Here is a 20,406-nt window from a genome sequence, read left to right on the forward strand (position 1 = left end):
GCCCCTTATGCGATCTTGGCGTGTCGGAAGGGTCAGTGCCCCTGTCTCTACCATATTTAACCATTTTCGTTCAGGTAGTGCTTCTTTTCTGGCTTTCTTATGCCTAAGTGTGGAGGAGCTAAAGCTTCACGTAGGTAGGGTATGATTTTTGCCGGATGAGGTGACGGTTTGATTGGCACTATTTTGGGGGTGCATATGACTTTTTGATCGCTTGCTATTACCCTTTTTGTGATGTAAGGTGACAGAAAAATAGCTTTTTTTACACCCTTTTTTTTACGGTGGTCATCTGAGGGGTTAGGTCATGTAGTATTTTTATACAGCAGGTTGTTACAGATGCGGCAATACCTAATACGTATACTTTTATTTATTTAAGTTTCACACAATAACAGCATTTTTAAAACAAAAAAAACAATGTTTTAGTGTCTCCATATTCTGAGCCATAGTTTTTTTTTTTTTTGGTCGATTTTTCACAATTTTCCCCCCCTTTATTTTGCCAAAAGGATTTTCTTTTACTTGAAACTTTTAATTTTTGGGGGGAAAACTTTATTTTTTAACTTTTTTTTCACTTTATTTTTTGTCCTACTCTGGGACTTCAACTTTTGGGGGTCTGCTCTCCTTTACAATGCATGACAATACTTCTGTATTGTAATGCATTGGCTGTAAGTGTATTACACAGTGTAATACACTTACAGCTTCCTGCCTGTGAGATCCAGGGGGCTGGATATCACAGGCTCTCCCGGAAGGCAGCCACATGCTTAAGGAAGGCATCAGGCTGCCTTCCATGCCATCGGGTTCCCGTCACAGCAGCACGGGGACCCGATGGGTGCAGGGGTTAATGCGCCGGCATTGGTGATTTTACCGATGGCGGCGCGTGCAGCAGGGGTCCGGCTATCAGTGACTGCCGGACCCCTGTCGCTGATCGGGCAGGCGCAGCTCCTGCACCCGCCCGATCACCATGACGTACATGTACTTCTCTGGTCCTTAAGTCACGGCCAGAGATGCCATGGGTCCTTAAGGGGTTTATTCTTTCCTTTTTACACATACACAGTAGGTCAGATCCCTCTGACTAGTAGCCAAAACAACACAAAGAGATATGCTCTGCTTAATACCATGGAAAATCATGAATACCAGGTGTTACCATTTGGGGGGGGGGGGTCCCTTCACAGTCTGATCCTCTTCAATCAGTGCTGCCAGTGTCAGACTGCGCAGGGACAGATCTCCATTTGGTAAGACCTAGTTGTACATTTATTCATAAACTTCTAGTAGGAATAACACAACATAGATTCATAAGAATAAATGCTCAACACTTGTTTTTGCGTGGGGAGGGCAAGCAGTTACTAAAACAGACATGTCCTCTTTAAAAACAGAAACCTTTCAACTTCCTTTACTCTCAGGAATGCCCTCTATTCAACATTAGCCTGCCAGTGCGTTCTGCACATTGTTGGTTTGCCAACTGCAAAAATTAGACAATGTAAGTTTCCTTGGGAACTGATTCTTCTCATGTGAACACATCTCAAAATGAATATATTGTTGGCCCTTGGTCCTACCCCTTTCTGGTTATCCAGCTTTAGCTCAGACAGTACTGGAGTAGAAATCACACACATGAAGATGTACAGTCACAATCATTTATTATACACAGCAGATGTACAGTAGTCTTGTAAATCCTCAGGATTATGTGCCCCCAGGATTGTTCAGCAATCATCCTCAAATAGCCTTTCTTCTGCTCATTTCCTCAATCATGTCATAGTCACATAAAATATGTCAATTTCTTAGCTTATTAATTATACAATAGCTTGTCAAATGTCTTCAAATTGCATAAAGGAATTAAAGGGGTTGGACACTTTGCTGGTAAATTACAGTAACGTGTGCTAATTGGCCTCTGGGCTTACCTTCGCCCTGATGGAGATGCCTCCCCTCAGTGTCCAGGGTAGCGGTGCTGTCCATATTATTTTCAGGCTTTCTTCTTCTTGTGCACCTGCTCTGAAAGCCAGCAGCGCAGGCGCAAATACAGGGCATCAGAGATGCACCAGGCAGGGGCTGCCCACTTTCAGTGCAGAATAAAATGCTCCATCTTGGAAACAATATGGATGGTGGTAATTGTTAACACCACTACCATGGACACCAAGGGGCAGGGGGCACCTCCATGCGGGCTGAGGTAAACTGAGAGGCCAAACAGCATCTGCTGCTGTCATCACGAGCTAGTGAATGGCATTACTGTCACTTAGCAGGAAAGTGGTCATCTCCTGGAAAAACAGAGAGTCATCTTCTTTGGATAGATGTGTAATAACTGGCAACAAAATCACTTAAATAAAAATAATTAAAACCCGTACCTGCCATCGCTGCCCATCTAACTGGAAATACTAACTAACTGTTTGTTGGCAGCACACATAAAGATGAGATCAACGAACAAATAAAAATTGATAAAATGCCATTTGCATGATAAAGTCACTTGCATTTCCCCTTTTTTACAGATAGTTAAGACTGATATTAAGTTAACGTCTGATGTACAGTTTATGTTTAGAGTCAGTCCTAACATGGTTTATCCAGCTGTCAGAAAGCAGGCATAGTGCTACATCGATGGCTCGGCGCAGCATCCTTTTCAAGGATCCTCTATCACTGGATACAACCACAATGCTGTTACATAATTTACCTGGTAGGGTCAACAATCATTAAGAAAACAATTAGTATACGATAGGATTAGATTGTACCTAGTTCTGGAGAGTGGTGTTTGGAATTATGAAGCACAGCAGATATAAGATTCACCTTGTCAACCACCACAGCAAACGGAGATCATAATCGTAAAAGATCACTAAGTTTTCAAAAGTTTAGATTGGTGGAGGTCTGAGCGCTGAGACCCCTACCGAACCCTAGAACAAGGGGAGAGAAGTGAACACATAGCATGTGCTTGTTGCCGAGGACAGATTCGAGACTCGGTCCATAGACTTCTATGCAGCTCCTCTTGCAGGGAGGAAAGTGAGTGCGCTATTAGTGTGGGGATCGTGGGGGTCTCAGCGCTCAGACCGCCAAAGATCTAAACTTTTGATAAGACTCTATGACACATCAGATGTTTTTTGAAAAGTTAGTGACCCTTTAAACACCGTGTAGAGTCTCTGGCTATAGATGCCAACCTCATCAAAATCTGAAAAAATGAATAGTAGAATGCATAGCCAGGACTTAAGGAGGACATCAGAAAAAGAGCCAGTAGCTCTTCCAACAATGTTTCTGGCCATTTTCCTTGCATCTGATATTGTAAAGGAAATGCATGTCTTCAAGATGTGAGGAATGAAGAGACCTCTACATTGTTTTTTTCATGCTAGTGAGTAGAATATCTCATTCTAAAAAAATCATCCCTAATCCCCTCAGTGTTGGTCTCTTCAGTGCCGAACCATATGACTTTTCCATTACTTAGGTCTTCTTTTAACTTCCGCTTAGACACCGTCAAAGTGCCAGGGTCCTCTGTTGTGTTGGGACCTGTCACCAAAACGTAACAAGCATGCCGGCTGCGCTCAAACAGGGCGGCTAAGAAATATAACAAAATGAAAGATGGTTAGAAACTGGAAAGACAACATGATTTCAACCTAGCTTTATCAAACCTGGTGTATATAACTTGGATAGGCAAACAAGACGACAAAGAACCACAAAGCAGTATGAAATTAAAGTGACCCTTAGGTCTCATGCACACAACCGCGCCGTGTTTTGCGGTCCGCAAATCGCAGAACAGAACAGGTTGCCCCTAAATAACAGAAATGCCTATTCTTGTCCACAAAACAGACAAGAATGGGACATGTTCTATATTTTTTTTGCACCCCCACAGAACGGATGCAGATAGCACACGGAGTGCTGGCCACATCTTTTGCAGCCCCATTGAAGTGAATGGATCCGAGCCGCAAAAAAATACGGCTTAGATGCAGAACCAAATAACGTTCATGTGCATGAGCCCTTAGGCTAGTCACTGATTACATGCCGCGGATTACGCAGTTTTATTGTGTAGATTCTCATGTGGAAAAACTGCAGTGTAATACAGTACCAGCAAAGCTCATGCACAATTAGCTTTTTAATTTTGGGTGGAAACTGACTCGCCGTGCAAATTTTGAAATCCTCAGCATGTCAATTGTTAGTGCCATTTCTTGTATGGATTTCACCATTTGCAATACAAGGGTGAGATCTGTGGCAAATCCGCACAAAAGCTGCAAGTAACACAAGCGGTTTTGGTCTGCTTTTGGTGCGCAAACACTCAGAAAACTGCAGGGAAACCTGTACAGATTTTCCGTTAGTAAACCTACACCCATATGCAGGTACCCTAAAGGGGAACGTTAGCTTTCTCCTATAACGTGTTTTTGAAGTAAAAAAGTCGCAAAACCCGGTGACGAAATCTAATTGCAATTGGTGTTTTTATGCGGCCCTCACCAGTTTCTAAAAGAAGGGGGCATGGTGAGAGCAGAGTGGGGGCCACATTTATCACCATTTATAACAGAAAGTGAAGAAATTGATGACTGAAATCTATGCCAGCTAGGAGCTGGATTTCAGTCTGGTGCATGGACTGCTGGAGGAGACATTTCATGTTTAACATGGCCTGTGCCTCATCATAAATTAAATGTCTGCTCCGGCAGTGCCGGGCCCATCAATGCCGGTCTTGATAAATCCAGAGGCTGTGTGTCCTATTACACTGCCTCATCGACAATAAACTCCTCAATCGGTGCTCCTTTGCGGCAGCCTATTACACGGGCTTGATGAAGTGAAGTATATAATGGGGGAATGGCTGCTACCACAATCATGCTTCCTCCATTCAGTTATACTGATTATTGGCAGCACATCCCCGATTACACAGGAAGATGTGCTGCTGCTAAGCGGACAGCATTAATTCTGAATGAAAGATGCCTTCGCTCGACTGGATAGCTCAATTATATAGGCCAGTTATCAGATACAAGCATTCCTTAAACACTTGTTCTCAACAACTGGCCTGAAAATCGGTAAAGCCTGTATTACAGTGCCTTGCAAAAGTATTCACCCCCTTGACTTTTTTCGTATTTTGGTTCCTCACAACCTTGAATTAACATGGATTGTTTGAGGATTTGCACAATTTTTTTTTCAATCAAATCGTTTTTATTATTCAAATAAAATTGGCATATTACAAGACAGTTTGTGTCTACAATTTATCTGTTATTTTCTCCCCTCCACGTCTCATATACAAAGAATTGTATAAAACATTATCACATATCCAGATATTTGATACATCTCCCACAGTTATTGTACATAATGTATATACCAATAAAAAGAAAAAACAGTTACAAGATTATTTGACTGTTAAAACCCAACAATCCCCTCCCCCCCTCCCCCAACTACCAACCCCCCCCCCAGATCAGAGCATAAATTTTCAAGACCTTTTTATATTACGACATGAGTGTGAGACAACCATTCATTCCACAACTTTTCAAACTTCTGAGGACATCCTCTCCTAACAAACACTCCCCTCTCTAAAGTCAACATATCATGCACCTTTCTCACAAATTCCTCCACTGTTGGCGGACTCCCCTGGATCCACCTAAAAGCAATCAACTTCCTGGCCACATACAATAGTCTCCCAACTGCCACCTTGACCGCCTCTCCCCCACCAATCTCCTTCACATATCCCAGCACACAGATCTTTGGGTCCTTCTGCACCCTCAACTCCAGGTTACGATTAATCACAGTCAACACCTCATCCCAAAAGCTACTTAGCACTGGACAAGACCAAAGCATATGAAACAGATCTGCACCTTCCACCATACATTTTGGACAATTGTCATCAGTTCTAACCCCAATTTTCCGTAAAAACACTGGAGTTTTGTAGACTCTGTGGATGATAAACAGTTGTGACAACTTGCCCTGTTCACTTACAGACACTCTCGGGACTGCCTCCAATATATCTTCCCACTGTTCCTTAGGGATGTCCCTCAAATCCTTTTCCCATTTCCTCATCCTTGTAAGAGGGAATCCTATCAAAAATTTGTCTAAAAGCAGAGTATACACCTGTGATATCAGACCTCTCTTTCCTCCAGCTGGAAGAACCAGTTTATGGACCACATCCATTTTTGCAATAATGCAACCCTTCCTCATCGTGACATCATAGGCGTGTCTCAGTTGCAAATATTGATAGAACCACACTTTAGGAATGTTGAATTCCTGCTGTAGGCCTTGAAATGATTTAAATACATTAGTCTTGATCAATTGACCTATCCTCATTACTCCATGGGATTCCCAATTTCGGACTCCTGATAGAGAAATGAACTCTGGCATCAAGTTATTGTTCCATATTGGGGAAAGCTCACCTACCCCACCAACACCCCTGATCAATTTCACCTTTGTCCACACTTTTTTCATAAGCTCTATAAGCGTTACTTTCTCTCTCCCCCCATGCATCCCTGCACCCTCCAGAATACCCATAAGGTCCCTACTACCCAACCAGTGTTGCAGTATCTTCCCCGTCACATCTGGTAGCTGAAATTCCATCCAACCCTTAAAATGTTGACACTGAGAGGCTAAGAAATAAATCCAGGCGTTAGGGACAGCCAAGCCACCTTCAGACTTGGGATATTGCAGCGTCTCCAGCTTAATCCTAGCTTGACCATATTTCCAGATGAGATCTCTGAATATCGAATGTATTTTCCTAAATCTCTCATACAGGGGCATTATTCAATATGTATAGTAACTGAGGCATCATTACCATTTTTAAGAGATTCACTCTGCCCACCACCGACAAAAAGAGTCTACCCCATGTCCTTGCCTTCAGCCTAAAAGTATTTAGCAAAGGAGTTAAATTAAGTTCTTCAAAATCCAGCAGTCTAGGTGTTATATATAGCCCCAAATATTTAAACTTGCCCACCCAGGGTATCAAACTATCTGCCTGCACACCAGAGAGTGCCTGTCCGTCTACCGGCATCAAGGCAGACTTCTGCCAATTTATCCGAAGCCCAGAGAAGCCACCAAATCTATCTATTAAAGCCATGGCCGCATCCAAAGAGCCCCCAGTGTCACCCAAAAATAACATAGTGTCATCAGCATACATTGCCACTTTATTTTGCGTCTCACCATATCTAAACCCCACAATATGAGGTGACAGGCGGATAAGGGCTGCAAGTGGTTCAATTGCTAAAGCAAACAACAAGGGTGACAATGGGCACCCCTGTCTGGTGCCTCTGGTCAAAGAAAAGCTATCTGACAGCCCCCCATTAGCTCTGATCCGTGCCTTTGGACTTGAATACAACACTTTCACCCACTGAATAAATCGAGCACCAAAGCCCATGACTCTCAAGGTTTCCCATAGGTAGTTCCATTCAACACTGTCGAACGCCTTGGCGGCGTCTAACGCAAGTAAGGCCCTATCTCCTCCATTATCAGCTGGAATATTCAGACTAGCATATACTCTACGGATATTTATAGCAGTCGATTTCCCAGGCATAAAGCCCGTTTGATCCGGGTGCACTATAGTTAGGATTACCCTGGACAGCCTGTTCGCCAACACCTTCGCCAGGAGGTAATAGCGAAATTGGTCTATAGGAATCAGGAACTTTGGGATCTTTCCCAGGCTTAGGAATGACTACTAGGATAGCCTCCTGCATAGAATGTGGTAGCGAACCCGTCTCCAGAGAATGTTCAAGAACCTTAAGTAATTCAGGAAGAAGTACCCCCTGCAACTTTTTATACACCTCCACTGGTATGCCGTCTGCCCCCGGCGCCTTACCGTTCGCCATCCCCCCAAGAGCTACCTCTAACTCCTCCAGCGTGATCGGCTCTTCCAGTCTCTCTCTATCTTCCTCTGATAACACTGATAGCTGAGCCTCAGCCAGAAAGGCGGACAAGGCCTCCTCCGAGCTAGACGCCTTGGAAGCATAGAGAGAGACATAAAAACCTTTTAGAATATCTAATATCCCTTTTGTATCCTGGCTACTATTCCCATTTCCATCCATTAGCTCTTGTATACAAGAAGAACCCCTCTGTGCCTGAGAAACCACTGAGAGCAGATGCCCAACTTTCTCTCCATCCTCAAAAGATCTTTGGCGGTAAAAACTACGTTTCCTCTCTGCAGCCTGTAGTAGATGACACCTCAGTTGTTCCTGAGCTACCTCCAGCGCCTCACTATTAGCCATGGTGGGGATTCTACCAAACTCCCTTTCAGCCTCTGTTACTTGTACATGAGCTTTAACATCTGCCTCTCTGGATTTAGATTTATGCTTACTAATTTCTTTGATCAGTACCCCTCTCAAAAACGCTTTCATGGCATCCCAGACTCCGTGTATTGAAGCCGTCCCTCCATTAATAGAAAAGTACTCCCTGACCTCCAGAGTAATCTCAGACAAATCACCAAGTACATTCAACCAATGCGGGTTACATTTCCACAACCTCGGTCCCTGCCTAAGCACGCCCAGGCACAAATCGATCTGCACCAAGGAATGGTCAGACAACGACCGAGGGTGATAAATAACATCTCTTATCAGTGGTAGCATAACATCATTAACCAAAGCCAGATCTATGCGTGATAATGAATGATGCAAAGCAAATCTACATGAAAACACCCGCTTATCCGGGTTGCGCAGCCTCCAAGCATCAAGTAAACCAGTTTCCCTCATAATATTCTTAAGAGCCACACTCCCCGGTGATCCACTGGCACCTTCTACCCGACATCTATCTATGGAGTCATTCAATGTACAATTGAAGTCCCCCACTAGCAGCCACGGCAGTCCAGGGAAGTCCGCCACAAAGGTCATAATATCCCGTATCAAAGGGGAAGCAAACGGTGGAGGCACATACACAGACACAGATAGGAGTTGTTAGCCAGGTTCGAGGACAGGGGGGCTCCACCATTAGGGGCCGCCCCTGGGCTTAGGGCCAAGCTTTAGTAAACGTTACTAGGGTCAACTACCCCACTCCCTGGCAGTATCCTCTGGGTGGCCTGGTATGGGTCTGGACATATAGGGACATGGTTGCTGTTTTGTTATATTAAATTTATTTATATTATATTTTTGTAAAGGGTTATGCTGTAGCTGGACCTCAATTATTTGACCTCTGACCCAATAGATACGTATTTGTAAATGCTGGATGTTGATTTTCTACTATTACTATGGCCAGTTTTTTGTCAGGGACACTTTTCACCGAGGCTCTAGCTATCGAAGCAAGGGATATCTTCTCTGATAGGGATGTACCGGGTCTAGGCCAGCAGGCCACAAGTAAGCAGGTCTTTAATGAATTATATAATGGTTATAAAGAAAATATCAAAGGCTGGTGGGAGATTAAGTCGTTGGAAAGTTATATTGCTAACAAAATTGTCCCTCGTGGGCTCCGCCTTCGAGTTAAACCAGCAGACAGAATATCCTCACCCTCTCTTCTAGCTAGGTGGGAGGAGTTACTTACACAGAGTTCATTAAATTTAATGCATCTACTTCTCGAAGAAGAAAGGCAAGGCTTTGAACTATCGTCCAAAAAACTACATGAACAAATTGAGAACGCCCTTAAGTTAAAGGAGGATCCTGACTTCTCTAGGCGCGAGGTATCCCTGCAAACTGCCGTTGAACGTTTCCAGGGATTGATCAAAGAGCGTAAACATAGGCAATTTGTTAGGGACCTTAGTGAGTTCAAGGAGAATCGTGCCTACACCGTCACACAGGGACCAGTAGGGGGACCAGAACCCTCCTCCTCAGAATTCGACTCTTCAGATACTGACTCCTATTCCAAGCCTTACGGTAGTTCTTCCTACTCAGGTCGCCAGGGAACGAGGCGACGCGGTGGTCGAGGATGGCAAAAAAGGGGGGGTGGCTATGGAGGCAGGGGACGAGGTGCACGGGGATCGGGGTATCCGAATGCCTCCTCCTCATCACCTCCCTCTGGCTACTCCAATACCCAAACTCAACAACAACCAGGTTCATCTTCTTTTTTAGAAAAGAATGTAATGCCATATCAACTACGCGATCGGGGTCGCCCGGACAAGGGTCAATGACAGACCTTCAAATTGTGAATCTGTCTTCACGAGTTCTCACTCCAGTCGAGGTGGAGGTCCTTAAGAGGGGTTTATCATTTGTACCTACCTCTAATTTTAGTCTATTTACATGGACCAAGGACCTCCACCTCTTCTGCAGGAGGCTCAAGTGGCGTAAATTCTTTAAAGTCTCAAATAGAGACACATGCAGTAGATTGGGCCTTGATGAAGAGGACTTTGATGACCTTCAGACCCTAACCGACCTAAATAGGGACCATACCCGTATCACCGGTACAGGCCCTTTCACTGCATTAAGACCAAAAAGTAAGAAAATGCCCCCCCCAGCTAATTATGAACATGTAGATATTTTCCTACAATTGGTGACTAATGACCTTGAAGAACTTGACCGGGCAACCCCTAAATCGTATAATCTCTCCATCCCTGAGATGCAGGCTCTGCAATCTCTTGAGAAAGATCGCACCATCATTATAAAGCCCTCAGATAAAGGGGGAAATTTGGTTGTACTGGACAACGAGGTCTACATGCGCATGTGCCTTGAATTACTCAGGGACCAGGAGGGTTACAGTATCTTACCATCGAATCCTACTCCGACTTTTCTTGCTGAGCTTAAACACATTCTGCTTGTTGGCCTTGCGAATAAAGTTATTGGGACTTCGGAATTTGAATTCCTCCTACCTACTAAACCACTGATAGCGACCTTTTATGGGCTTCCCAAGATCCATAAAGGGACTAATCCACTCAAGGGTCGCCCCATAGTGTCTGGTGTCGATTCACTTACCCAGAACTGTGGGGTGTACCTGGATAAGGTGTTGAGGGAGTTCGTTGTGTCCCTCCCAGCATACACGAGGGACACAACGGACTTCCTCAACAAAATAGATGCTTTGACTCTTGACCCTGACTGCATTTTATGCAGTATTGATGTCGAGGCGCTTTATAGCTCCATTCCACACCAGCATGGCCTTAAAGCCATTGAGTATTTTCTTTGTGCTAGGGGCACTCAATATAACCTACATAACCAATTTATCATCAGGCTCCTCGAGTATACCCTGACTCATAATTTTTTTCTATTCAATTGCAAATTCTACCACCAGCTCAGGGGGACGGCGATGGGGAGCCCCTGTGCCCCCACTTACGCCAACCTCTTCCTGGGCTGGTGGGAGGATACCCTCGTTTTCCCTGACTATGATGTATGGTGGTCCGGAAACATACAGTTCTGGACTCGCTATATAGACGACGTGTTCGTCGTCTGGAAAGGAGACTCTGTTGAGCTTAAAAGATTCATATCTGAGCTCAATATGAATGAGATCGGTCTCCACTTTACTTTTGAACACCATCAGTCTAGCATTACATTTCTTGACGTCAAGGTCACTATAGTGGGGGATTGGCTTTCTACGAATATCTATAGGAAAGCCACGGCCACGAACTCCCTCCTTCACTGGAGCAGTCACCATCCTACCTCCCTCAAACGCGGTATCCCAAGAGGACAATACTTGCGGGTGCGGAGGAACTGCTCCAGTGATGAGGCCTTCTTTCAAGAAGCGAGGGCCCTTCGTGACAGATTTGCACTCAGGGGGTATCCCCAACCAATACTCAGGGAAGCCTTTAAGCATGCACAGAGGAGAGAACGGAACGTTCTTCTTATCCCTAAAACAAGGTGTCTGGATAGCCCTCAACCCACGAGAATCATCTCTAATTTTGACACAGCCAATCAGAATGTTAAGAAAATCTTAAGTAAATATTGGCCCATCTTGAGAATGGATCCCGACCTCTCCGAGGTCGTTAGTGATCGTCCATCCGTCTCGTACCGACGGGGCAGAAGTCTTAGGGATCGTCTGGTGGCCAGCCACTTTATGCCTCCCGCTATGACGGGGACTTGGCTTGATCGTAGGCCAGTAGGCCTTTATAGATGTGGAGATTGTAAGGCTTGTGCATTCCTGAATACAGCGAGAACAATTACAGGATCAGTCTCGGGTCAGACCTTCCAGATACGTGATTTTATCAACTGCAAATCTAGGGGTCTTGTCTACCTGTGTCAATGCACCTGCCCCCTTGACTATGTCGGGAAAACCATCAGGGAATTTAGAAGACGAATCCTGGAACACGTTAATGACGTTAAAAACAAGGAAGTCACCCCGATTGCAACACACGTTAATGAAGTTCACGGGGGTGATCCGGGATGCCTCCGATTTACTGTACTTGAATTGGTACATCCATCTCCACGTGGGGGTGATTGGGACAGGAGGATCCTACAAAAGGAAAGCGAATGGATCCACAGACTCCGGTCCCAATCCCCCCGCGGGTTAAATGAAAGATTGACTTTTTCATGCTATTTGTGACCTGTTTTACTTTTTGGCCTTCTGGCCTGCTCTCGATATTTCCTTTTTCTTCCCTTTTCCTTTCCTCCCCCCCTCCCTCCCCTTCCCCCATCTTGCCCTTGCTACAGGTGGACTCGGTGGTTATTCTTGTCCCTTTACTGGACCGGGTGCGTGAAGCACCGAAATCATAATTATCTTTAACAGTGATGATAAATGGCTTCACTGTTCTCACTGTATATCGTTCTATAATTATATATTCTTTATCGATGCAGACAATAATCCTCTGTCCTTTCTATATGTCCCCTTGATCATCCACTTCATATTATTACTGTTTTATGGGGCTGGATGACATTGTTGCCACTATTTGGCAACTTCTCTATTCATCTTTGATCTTCATTGAGCCCTCACCGATTTATCTTACCCATATAGATGTGTCAGATCCGGCTGTTTGCGCTCCATGCTGGAACGCAAGGGCTCGGGGAGATGACGTCATGACTGCACGTCTCCATGTGATTGTGTTGCTGTATAGATGCGCTCCAGGCTGGAGCGCATATGCCGATGACGCCACTTCCGGGGGCGTATACCGGAAGTCGCGCGGCGTGCGTTCCACTGTGGAACGCACGCTGACTTCAATGGTATGTACATGCTCCCCAACATGATATACGGATCTGACCAATGAGGGGCATTGATCTGGGCCTCCGCCCAGACACAGATGTGTACAATCAGTGAACTTTAGGTGTTCACTATAAGAGGGGGCACTTCTGGGAGATTCATAGTTGGACCCTGGGAGGGGATACATGTCCTTGACTACTTGACCAACAGTAAGTAAACTGATAATTTCACCCCTAGACATGAGCTATTTTTAGTGGTGTCTTTGTAACACATGCCTTTCTGTTATATAGTGGATCTTTATCTATCAGTCTGACCTTGCCTTAGTGGTTGATACGATCCAGCCTATACTTGAAGGTATGCCTACCTCCCTATTTATCTATATTATCTTATGAGGGTGGAGTGCAGTGTTTTGGCATGAATATTCTATTATGTTTTTAGCTCACTTTATTGATTGATACGTGTGTTACGCCATGTGAACATCACTAACACGATTGGCAGCAGCGCACTCCATTATCTACATAGGAGTTTCTGTACTATTTATGAGCCTGATCGTGACTTTATCAATACATTGAGTTTGCCCTATACACTGTGAGTGATTCCTCTCAATATTATCTATGCCGGTGGTGGTTCGTCACATTTTTAACCTGGTGGTGCGGTATAGACGTACGCATATTGATATATGGATATCCTCCTTTCTCTTTACAGATATCTACCTCTCTTACGTATGACATACGTGTGTGATACATCAGGACTGTTGGTATAGGTTTATTTGTCCCTCCCAGGATTATTATCTGGTCCAAATAATTTTTTATGTTGATTACTGAATGTCACAACTGACACTTTTGAGCGGCTATGTTACGGATGTACCAATTGTATCTGGGCCTTCGTCCGTTTATCCTGTATTCCGCTCAAATCGGTTTATCTATATTTAATATTTTTTCCTATCACCCCCTGATGATCCCACACCGTGGGGGAAACGCGTTGGGGTTTACCACGGTTTAATTTCTGTGGCATCTTCTGTATCTTATTTAAGTGATTTATGTTATTCTGTAGTCGTGTGCACCGTGTACCGGATGGTAGTTCTTACCATCAGGGCTGTATATACGGTGCCTCATTAGCATCCTTCTGATCCTCTCTGTCCATGCCCATACCAGCCCACCACTATTTGTATCACTACCTATATTCATCACCCTAGGGCCTAATAGGAGTTGTTAGCCAGGTTCGAGGACAGGGGGGCTCCACCATTAGGGGCCGCCCCTGGGCTTAGGGCCAAGCTTTAGTAAACGTTACTAGGGTCAACTACCCCACTCCCTGGCAGTATCCTCTGGGTGGCCTGGTATGGGTCTGGACATATAGGGACATGGTTGCTGTTTTGTTATATTAAATTTATTTATATTATATTTTTGTAAAGGGTTATGCTGTAGCTGGACCTCAATTATTTGACCTCTGACCCAATAGATACGTATTTGTAAATGCTGGATGTTGATCACATACACAGACACCAACACCACCTGAATCCCATCAATCTTGCACACTACACACACATACCTGCCCTCAGCATCCACACATTGCTTCAGATGTTCATACCTTATACTTTTATGCACAATCACACTTACGCCCCTGGAGTGAGAGGAATGGATTGCATGTACCACATGACCTACCCAATTTTTGTTCAGCCACTGCACATTATCATTGGACAAATGCGTTTCCTGCAGGCAGCAGATAGCCGGCTGAAACCGACCCAAATATTGAAATATACATTGTCGTTTTCGTGCATCAGCCATTCCCCTCACATTCCAGCTCAACACTTTAATCACCTGTGTCATGATGAAAGATTACATCATGTTTGAATCTCACACCCCATACTAATGTCACTCTCTCATAATTCACGCCCCTCACCCATCTCTGACCCGTCACCCTCCCCCCCATCCCTCCCCCTCCCCAGTGATCAGGCTACTTTGAACATTAACCCCAACCCCCCACTCCCAAACATCCAACTCTAACTCAGGGCAATCTGTAAGCACCATGCCCAATGCTGAACAAAAATCATTTCTGATTCCAACACTCTCCCTCAGGTAGAGAATCCTCTCCACAACTGGGAAATACATTTCTTATCCCAACTTCCTACTCCTGCATCAGGATCTACCATGTGGTAGCAACACTCAATACACTTTATAACAGGTATAACGTTCAAGTGACATTAGGGTGCAATCCTATGCATATAAAGTGAACACAAACTGCAAACTATTTCCTTCAAGTGTCCAGGGCTCCACTTCTCAGTTGCCGCTCATGGACGTCCAGCCACTGTGTTGCTTCATCAGGGTCCTCAAAAAATTTGGTGGATCCCAATGCCACCACTCGCAATCTAGCCGGGAACAACATGGCGTACGGAACTTGTAGCACTCTGAGCCTTTTCTTTATATCTATAAATCTGCTCCTCCTCCGCTGCACCTCATTGGAATAATCCGGAAAAATGGACACTCTGACCCCATTCAGGACCATCTCATCATTGTCCCTTGACTGGCGTAGGATAGTGTCCCGATCTTTAAAGTGTAGAATCTTCGCCAGTATGGGGCGAGGAGGCCTGCCTGGCGGGAGCGGCCGCGAAGGGACTCTGTGCGCCCGCTCAACCGCGTACAGGGAAGATAGGCCCTTCTCATGGAATAACTGGTGCAACCATTTCTCCACAAACTCTGTAGCATTGGCCCCTTCTGTTTTTTCTGGCATTCCAACAATTCGCAGATTATTTCTCCGCGATCTGTTCTCTAAATCATCCGCTTTGGTGTATAAGGCAGCTATATCTTTCCCATTCATTTTTGACGCCATTTGCAGAGGTTGAATAACGTCTTCCAGTGAGGACACTCTCTTTTCCAAATCAGAAGTGCGCTCAGAAATCTTGTGCAGGTCGTGCCTGATTATGGACACATCTGATCGCAGGCTGCCAACTTGTACTGTGAGCACTTTAAGGGTACTGTTGCAGCTTGCCACAGCCACCATTATATCTTTCAAAGTGGGCTCCCTTGTAGAATCAACCCGCAGGTCTACTGGAACTATTGCAGGGGCTGCAGATTTGAGTACCGGCTGACCGGCAAAAACCGGGTCATCACCGTCCATGGATCCGTCCTCCTGATCAGAGGAGGTAGGTATATCAGTCCCTTTATCGCTAGCCGAATTGCCCACTCCACCGTCCAGTCTGGGATACTTGCTGAGTTTAGCAGCCGCGCTCTGGCTCACCGTCTCCTGCAGCGCCGACACCTCTCCACCTCCGGCGCCATCTTGGCCCTTCTCCAGGCGGTCTTGTTTCGCCAGTTTGGACGATTTCCTCGGCATTTTCAGGCTCCCGATTTTGACACCACAGTCACCGGACACCTTCCTCTCCCCAGGTAAAGTATTTTCAGGCAGTTTGAGTGCGCTTCCAGTGTAAATGAGCAGGATTCTAGCAGGAGCAGTGAACAGTGCGTCTTACTCCATGCACTCACAGGCCACGCCCCCCGAGGATTTGCACAATTTAATTTACAGAACATACCCACAACTTTGAAGATGTTTTTTTTTTTTTATTGTGAAGCAAACGACAAACAGGACAAAATAACAGAAAAGGCAATATGCATAACTATTCACCCCCCCTAAAGTCAATACTTTTGTAGAGCCACCTTTTGTGGCAAATATAGCTCCAAGTCGCTTTGGATAAGTCTCTATGAGCTTTCCACATCTTACCACTGGGATTTTTGCCCATTCCTCCTTGCAAAACTGATTCAGCTCCTTACAATTGTATGGTTTGCGCTTGTGAACAGCAATCTTTAAAGTCTGACCACAGATTTTCTATTGGATTAGGATCTGGGCATTGACTAGGCCATTCCAACACATTTACATGTTTCCCCTTAAACCACTCAAGTGTTGCTTTAGCAGTGTGTTTAGGGTTATTGTCCTGCTGGAAGGTGAATCGCCGTCCTAGCCTCAAATCACGCACAGAGTGATACAGGTTTTGCTCAAGAATATCCCTGTATTTAGCACTATCCTTCATTGCCTCAACTCTGACCAGTTTCCCAGTCCGTCCACAGCATGATGCTGCCACCACCAGGTTTCACTGTGGGAATGGTGTTCTTTGGGTGATGTGTTGGGTTTGCGCCAGACATAGCGTTTTCTTTGATGGCCTAAAAGTTCAATTTTAGTCTCATCAGACCAGAGCACCTTCCTCCATACATTTTGGGAGTCTCCCACATGCCTTTTCACAAACTCACAATGTGCCTTTTTGTTTTTAGCTGAAAGTAATGGCCTTCTTCTGGTCATTCTGCCATAAAGCCCAACTCTATGGAGCGTACGGCTTATTGTCGTCCTATGTACAGATACTCCAGTCTCTGCTGTGGAACTCTCCAGCTCCTCCAGGGTTACCTTAGGTTTCTGTGCTGCCTCTCTGATTAATGCCCTCCTTGCCCGGTCCGTGAGTTTTGGTGGGCGGCCGTCTCTTGGCAGGTTTGCTGTAGTGCCATGTTCTTTCCATTTGGTTATGATAGATTTGATGGTGCTCCTGGGGATCATCAAAGATTTGGCAATTTTTTTTATAACCTAACCCTGACTTGTACTTCTCAACAACATTGTCCCTTACTTGTTTGGAGAGTTCCTTGGTCTTCATGGTAGTGTTTGGTTAGTGATGCCTCTTGCTTAGGTGTTACAGCCTCTGGGGCCTTTTAATAAAGGTGTGTATATGTAATGACAGATCATGTGACCCGTAGATTGCACACAGGTGGACATCATTTCACTAATTATGTGACTTCTGAAGGTAATGGGTTGCACCAGAGCTTTTTATGGGCTTCCTAACAAAGGGGGTGAATACATACGCACATGCACATTTTCTGTTTTCTATTTCTAAACAATAGTTTTATTTATATATTTTTCTCATTTCACTTCACCAACTTAGACTGTTGTGTTCTGATCCATCACATAAAATTCAGATTAACAAAACATTGAACTTAAGGCTGTAATGTAACAAAATACAAAAAAAGTCAAAGGGGTGAATACTTTTGTAGGCACTTTTGCAGGATTTTTAAGCAGATGATCGCTAACAAGCATTTGTGGTGTCAATGTAATGCATGGTCATTAAATGTCCTGAAGAGCAATATATACTCTTATCTGCTCTGGCTAATGGATGAGGGTTTATTTGGAAATTAAAAAAACAGGGTATTCTAAGCCAGGAAACGTAAAGGGATTGTCTGGGTTCAGAGCCTGGATATAGCCCCTTCTTCACCCAGGCAACCCCTCTGAGTTGAGCATCAGAGCATTTCATGCTCTGATGCTCTCCCTTGCCCTACGCTACATTGTGCAGGATAAGGGCTTTTTTGTTTACATTTTTACACTGCTAGGTAAAGGCTTCCGCCTAGCAGTGTAGCCTGTGATGTCACCGGCAATAATGGCCCGTTTTACAGGCTAGGGCAGTGCTAAAGCCTGCACATTAGTGCCAGTGACATCACCGGCAATATTGCTAGGTTGAAGCCTCCGCCCAGCAGAGACGCAGTAAGTCACTGGATCTTCTGAAAAAGCCCTTGCCTTGCACGATTCAGTGCAGGACAAGGGAGAGCATCGGAGCATCTCAGAGGGGCAGCCTGGGTAAAACAGGGGATATGTCCGGGTTCAGCTCTGAACCCGGACAACCCCTTTAACAGTGAAAGTAGTGTGATGTCACATTTATTATCATTTGTGACATGAACTTACCAGTAAAGAGGATTATATTTTCAGTATGATTGTTCAGTTGGAGAAGGGCATCCGGATGTGATGGGTGAAACATAAAGAGGTTTTCTTCTATTGCCTTCAACAGAAGAAAAATATTAGATTTCATTGTATACCTGCTTTATGGAAACTGCAGACATGGAATAAACAATAAAAAGGGAGGGGATCATACGGCTATAAGAATAGAAATAAACTGTGATTAAGACATTGGCAAATCTCCGCCATGGATCGGATGGATATGCAGCTTATTTTCCCCACTTAATAACTAGTTATTGTGAAGTTTATGAAGAAACATCCTGTTGCCATCTGGAGCTATCAGTGAGCTGGTGTGGACACATCTATTGATTTTATATGTGGATGCACATTAGTGTTTTAACAGGCAAAATGGCTCTGTTTAAATCCTAGACAACCCTGCAAACCCAGCTCACTAACTCATGAAAGTCTCAGAAAGAGAAACCAACCTCCCCTAAAATTTAACCTTCAATCAAATTATTTTAAAAAGACGGTTAAAATGCACAGTATCAAGAACAAGGGAATGGTCTGACCCCTAGTAAGTCCCTAGGTAATCCTGCCTGCAGGAGGCAATCCCACTATCTGGAATGCAGCATATGTCATCCTAGCCTTGGTGTAGTAGTAGTAGTAGTAGTAGCAGTGGGCCAAATAGTGGGACCGTAATACCTCATTGGAGACCAAGGGCTCTTGGGGATTGTTGGAAATTTCAACAGCTATCTTTCTAATCTCTAGTATATGCCTAGATAGCCCTGCCTGAAGGGACACCCAACATGAAAAGCACAATCCCACCATCTAGAACCTGGCCTCTACAGCCCTAGAATATTCTTATAAGGGGAATAAAGGTATAACGGTTAGAGAATAGGACAACACACAACAATTAGGCCCCAAGTCTCTGAGGGGTTTACTAAATACAGAGAGATACAGAGGCCGATATACACAGTGATACAACGCCTTTCCCTCCACTAACTTGGTGGGGTTCATCAGTACCTACTGGTGGTCCACATCTTTTTGTCGCAGTTGCCTCACCGCATTAGTTCCCTAACAACCTCAATGGCTGAGAACTTTAAGTGTTGCTGAACTTTCCAAAATGTTTGTGTCATAGCGACATATCAAAGGTTATGATCAGTGAGGGTCTGTGTGTTGAGACCCCCACCAATTACTAGAATGAGGAGAGATAAGTGGTCAGATATAGCACTCTTCTTGCTGCAGGAGACGGGTTCAATAGAACGTATATAGGCCTGTCTCGATTCAATCGAGGAGGGAGAGTGCACTATGTGAGCACGTTAATCCTGTTCTGGCGATCGGTGGCACTCAAACCCCACTGATCAAAACCTTTCATATTTCACGATGACAGTTTAGTGACACTTTGAGTACATTAAAGTCATTATTATGGCAATCCTTATCTGTCCAGCCACAGGTTTCTCACATTTATTACTGATATCCTCTATATGCTCAAGGACATAAATACAGAATTCTCCGTTCATCTTGGGTGTGGGTGGTCTTATTAGCGATTGACAGCTATCTATGTAATCACACTCCTACAAGGAGGGCTGTCAATCACTGATAAGACCGCCCGTTTTGGCTACTGAGCTCAGACGTTGTAGAGATTTTGATGCACAAATTCCTTTGCTGTATTTTTTCCCACAAACTTTATATAAATCTGCTCTGCTCCTCCTGCTCTATAGTATGCTGCCTGTAGATTGCACAGCGTTTGCATGGTGAGTGCAAAGCAAAGCTGCCACAAACTAGCTTTATGCCATAGTGAATAGACAGACA

At 44.6% G+C, this 20,406-nt stretch overlaps 1 protein-coding gene across 2 annotated transcripts in view; it reads right to left on the bottom strand.

The window, feature by feature from the left end:
- Positions 1–2,475: 2,475 nt before the first annotated feature.
- The window catches only part of FAM234A (family with sequence similarity 234 member A), a 64,830-nt gene continuing 46,899 nt past the window's right edge, over positions 2,476–20,406 (bottom strand). For both annotated transcript variants that reach the window (XM_040441302.1, XM_040441304.1), the window contains exons 11-12: positions 18,604–18,697; positions 2,476–3,519 (exon numbers count right to left, since the gene is read on the bottom strand). In XM_040441302.1, the coding sequence (XP_040297236.1) occupies positions 3,314–3,519; positions 18,604–18,697 (300 nt within the window). In that variant the 3' untranslated portion in view covers positions 2,476–3,313. The remainder of the gene's footprint in view (positions 3,520–18,603; positions 18,698–20,406) is intronic.

This window comes from Bufo bufo, chromosome 7 (genome assembly GCF_905171765.1).
Source record: "Bufo bufo chromosome 7, aBufBuf1.1, whole genome shotgun sequence".
NCBI lineage: Eukaryota > Metazoa > Chordata > Amphibia > Anura > Bufonidae > Bufo > Bufo bufo.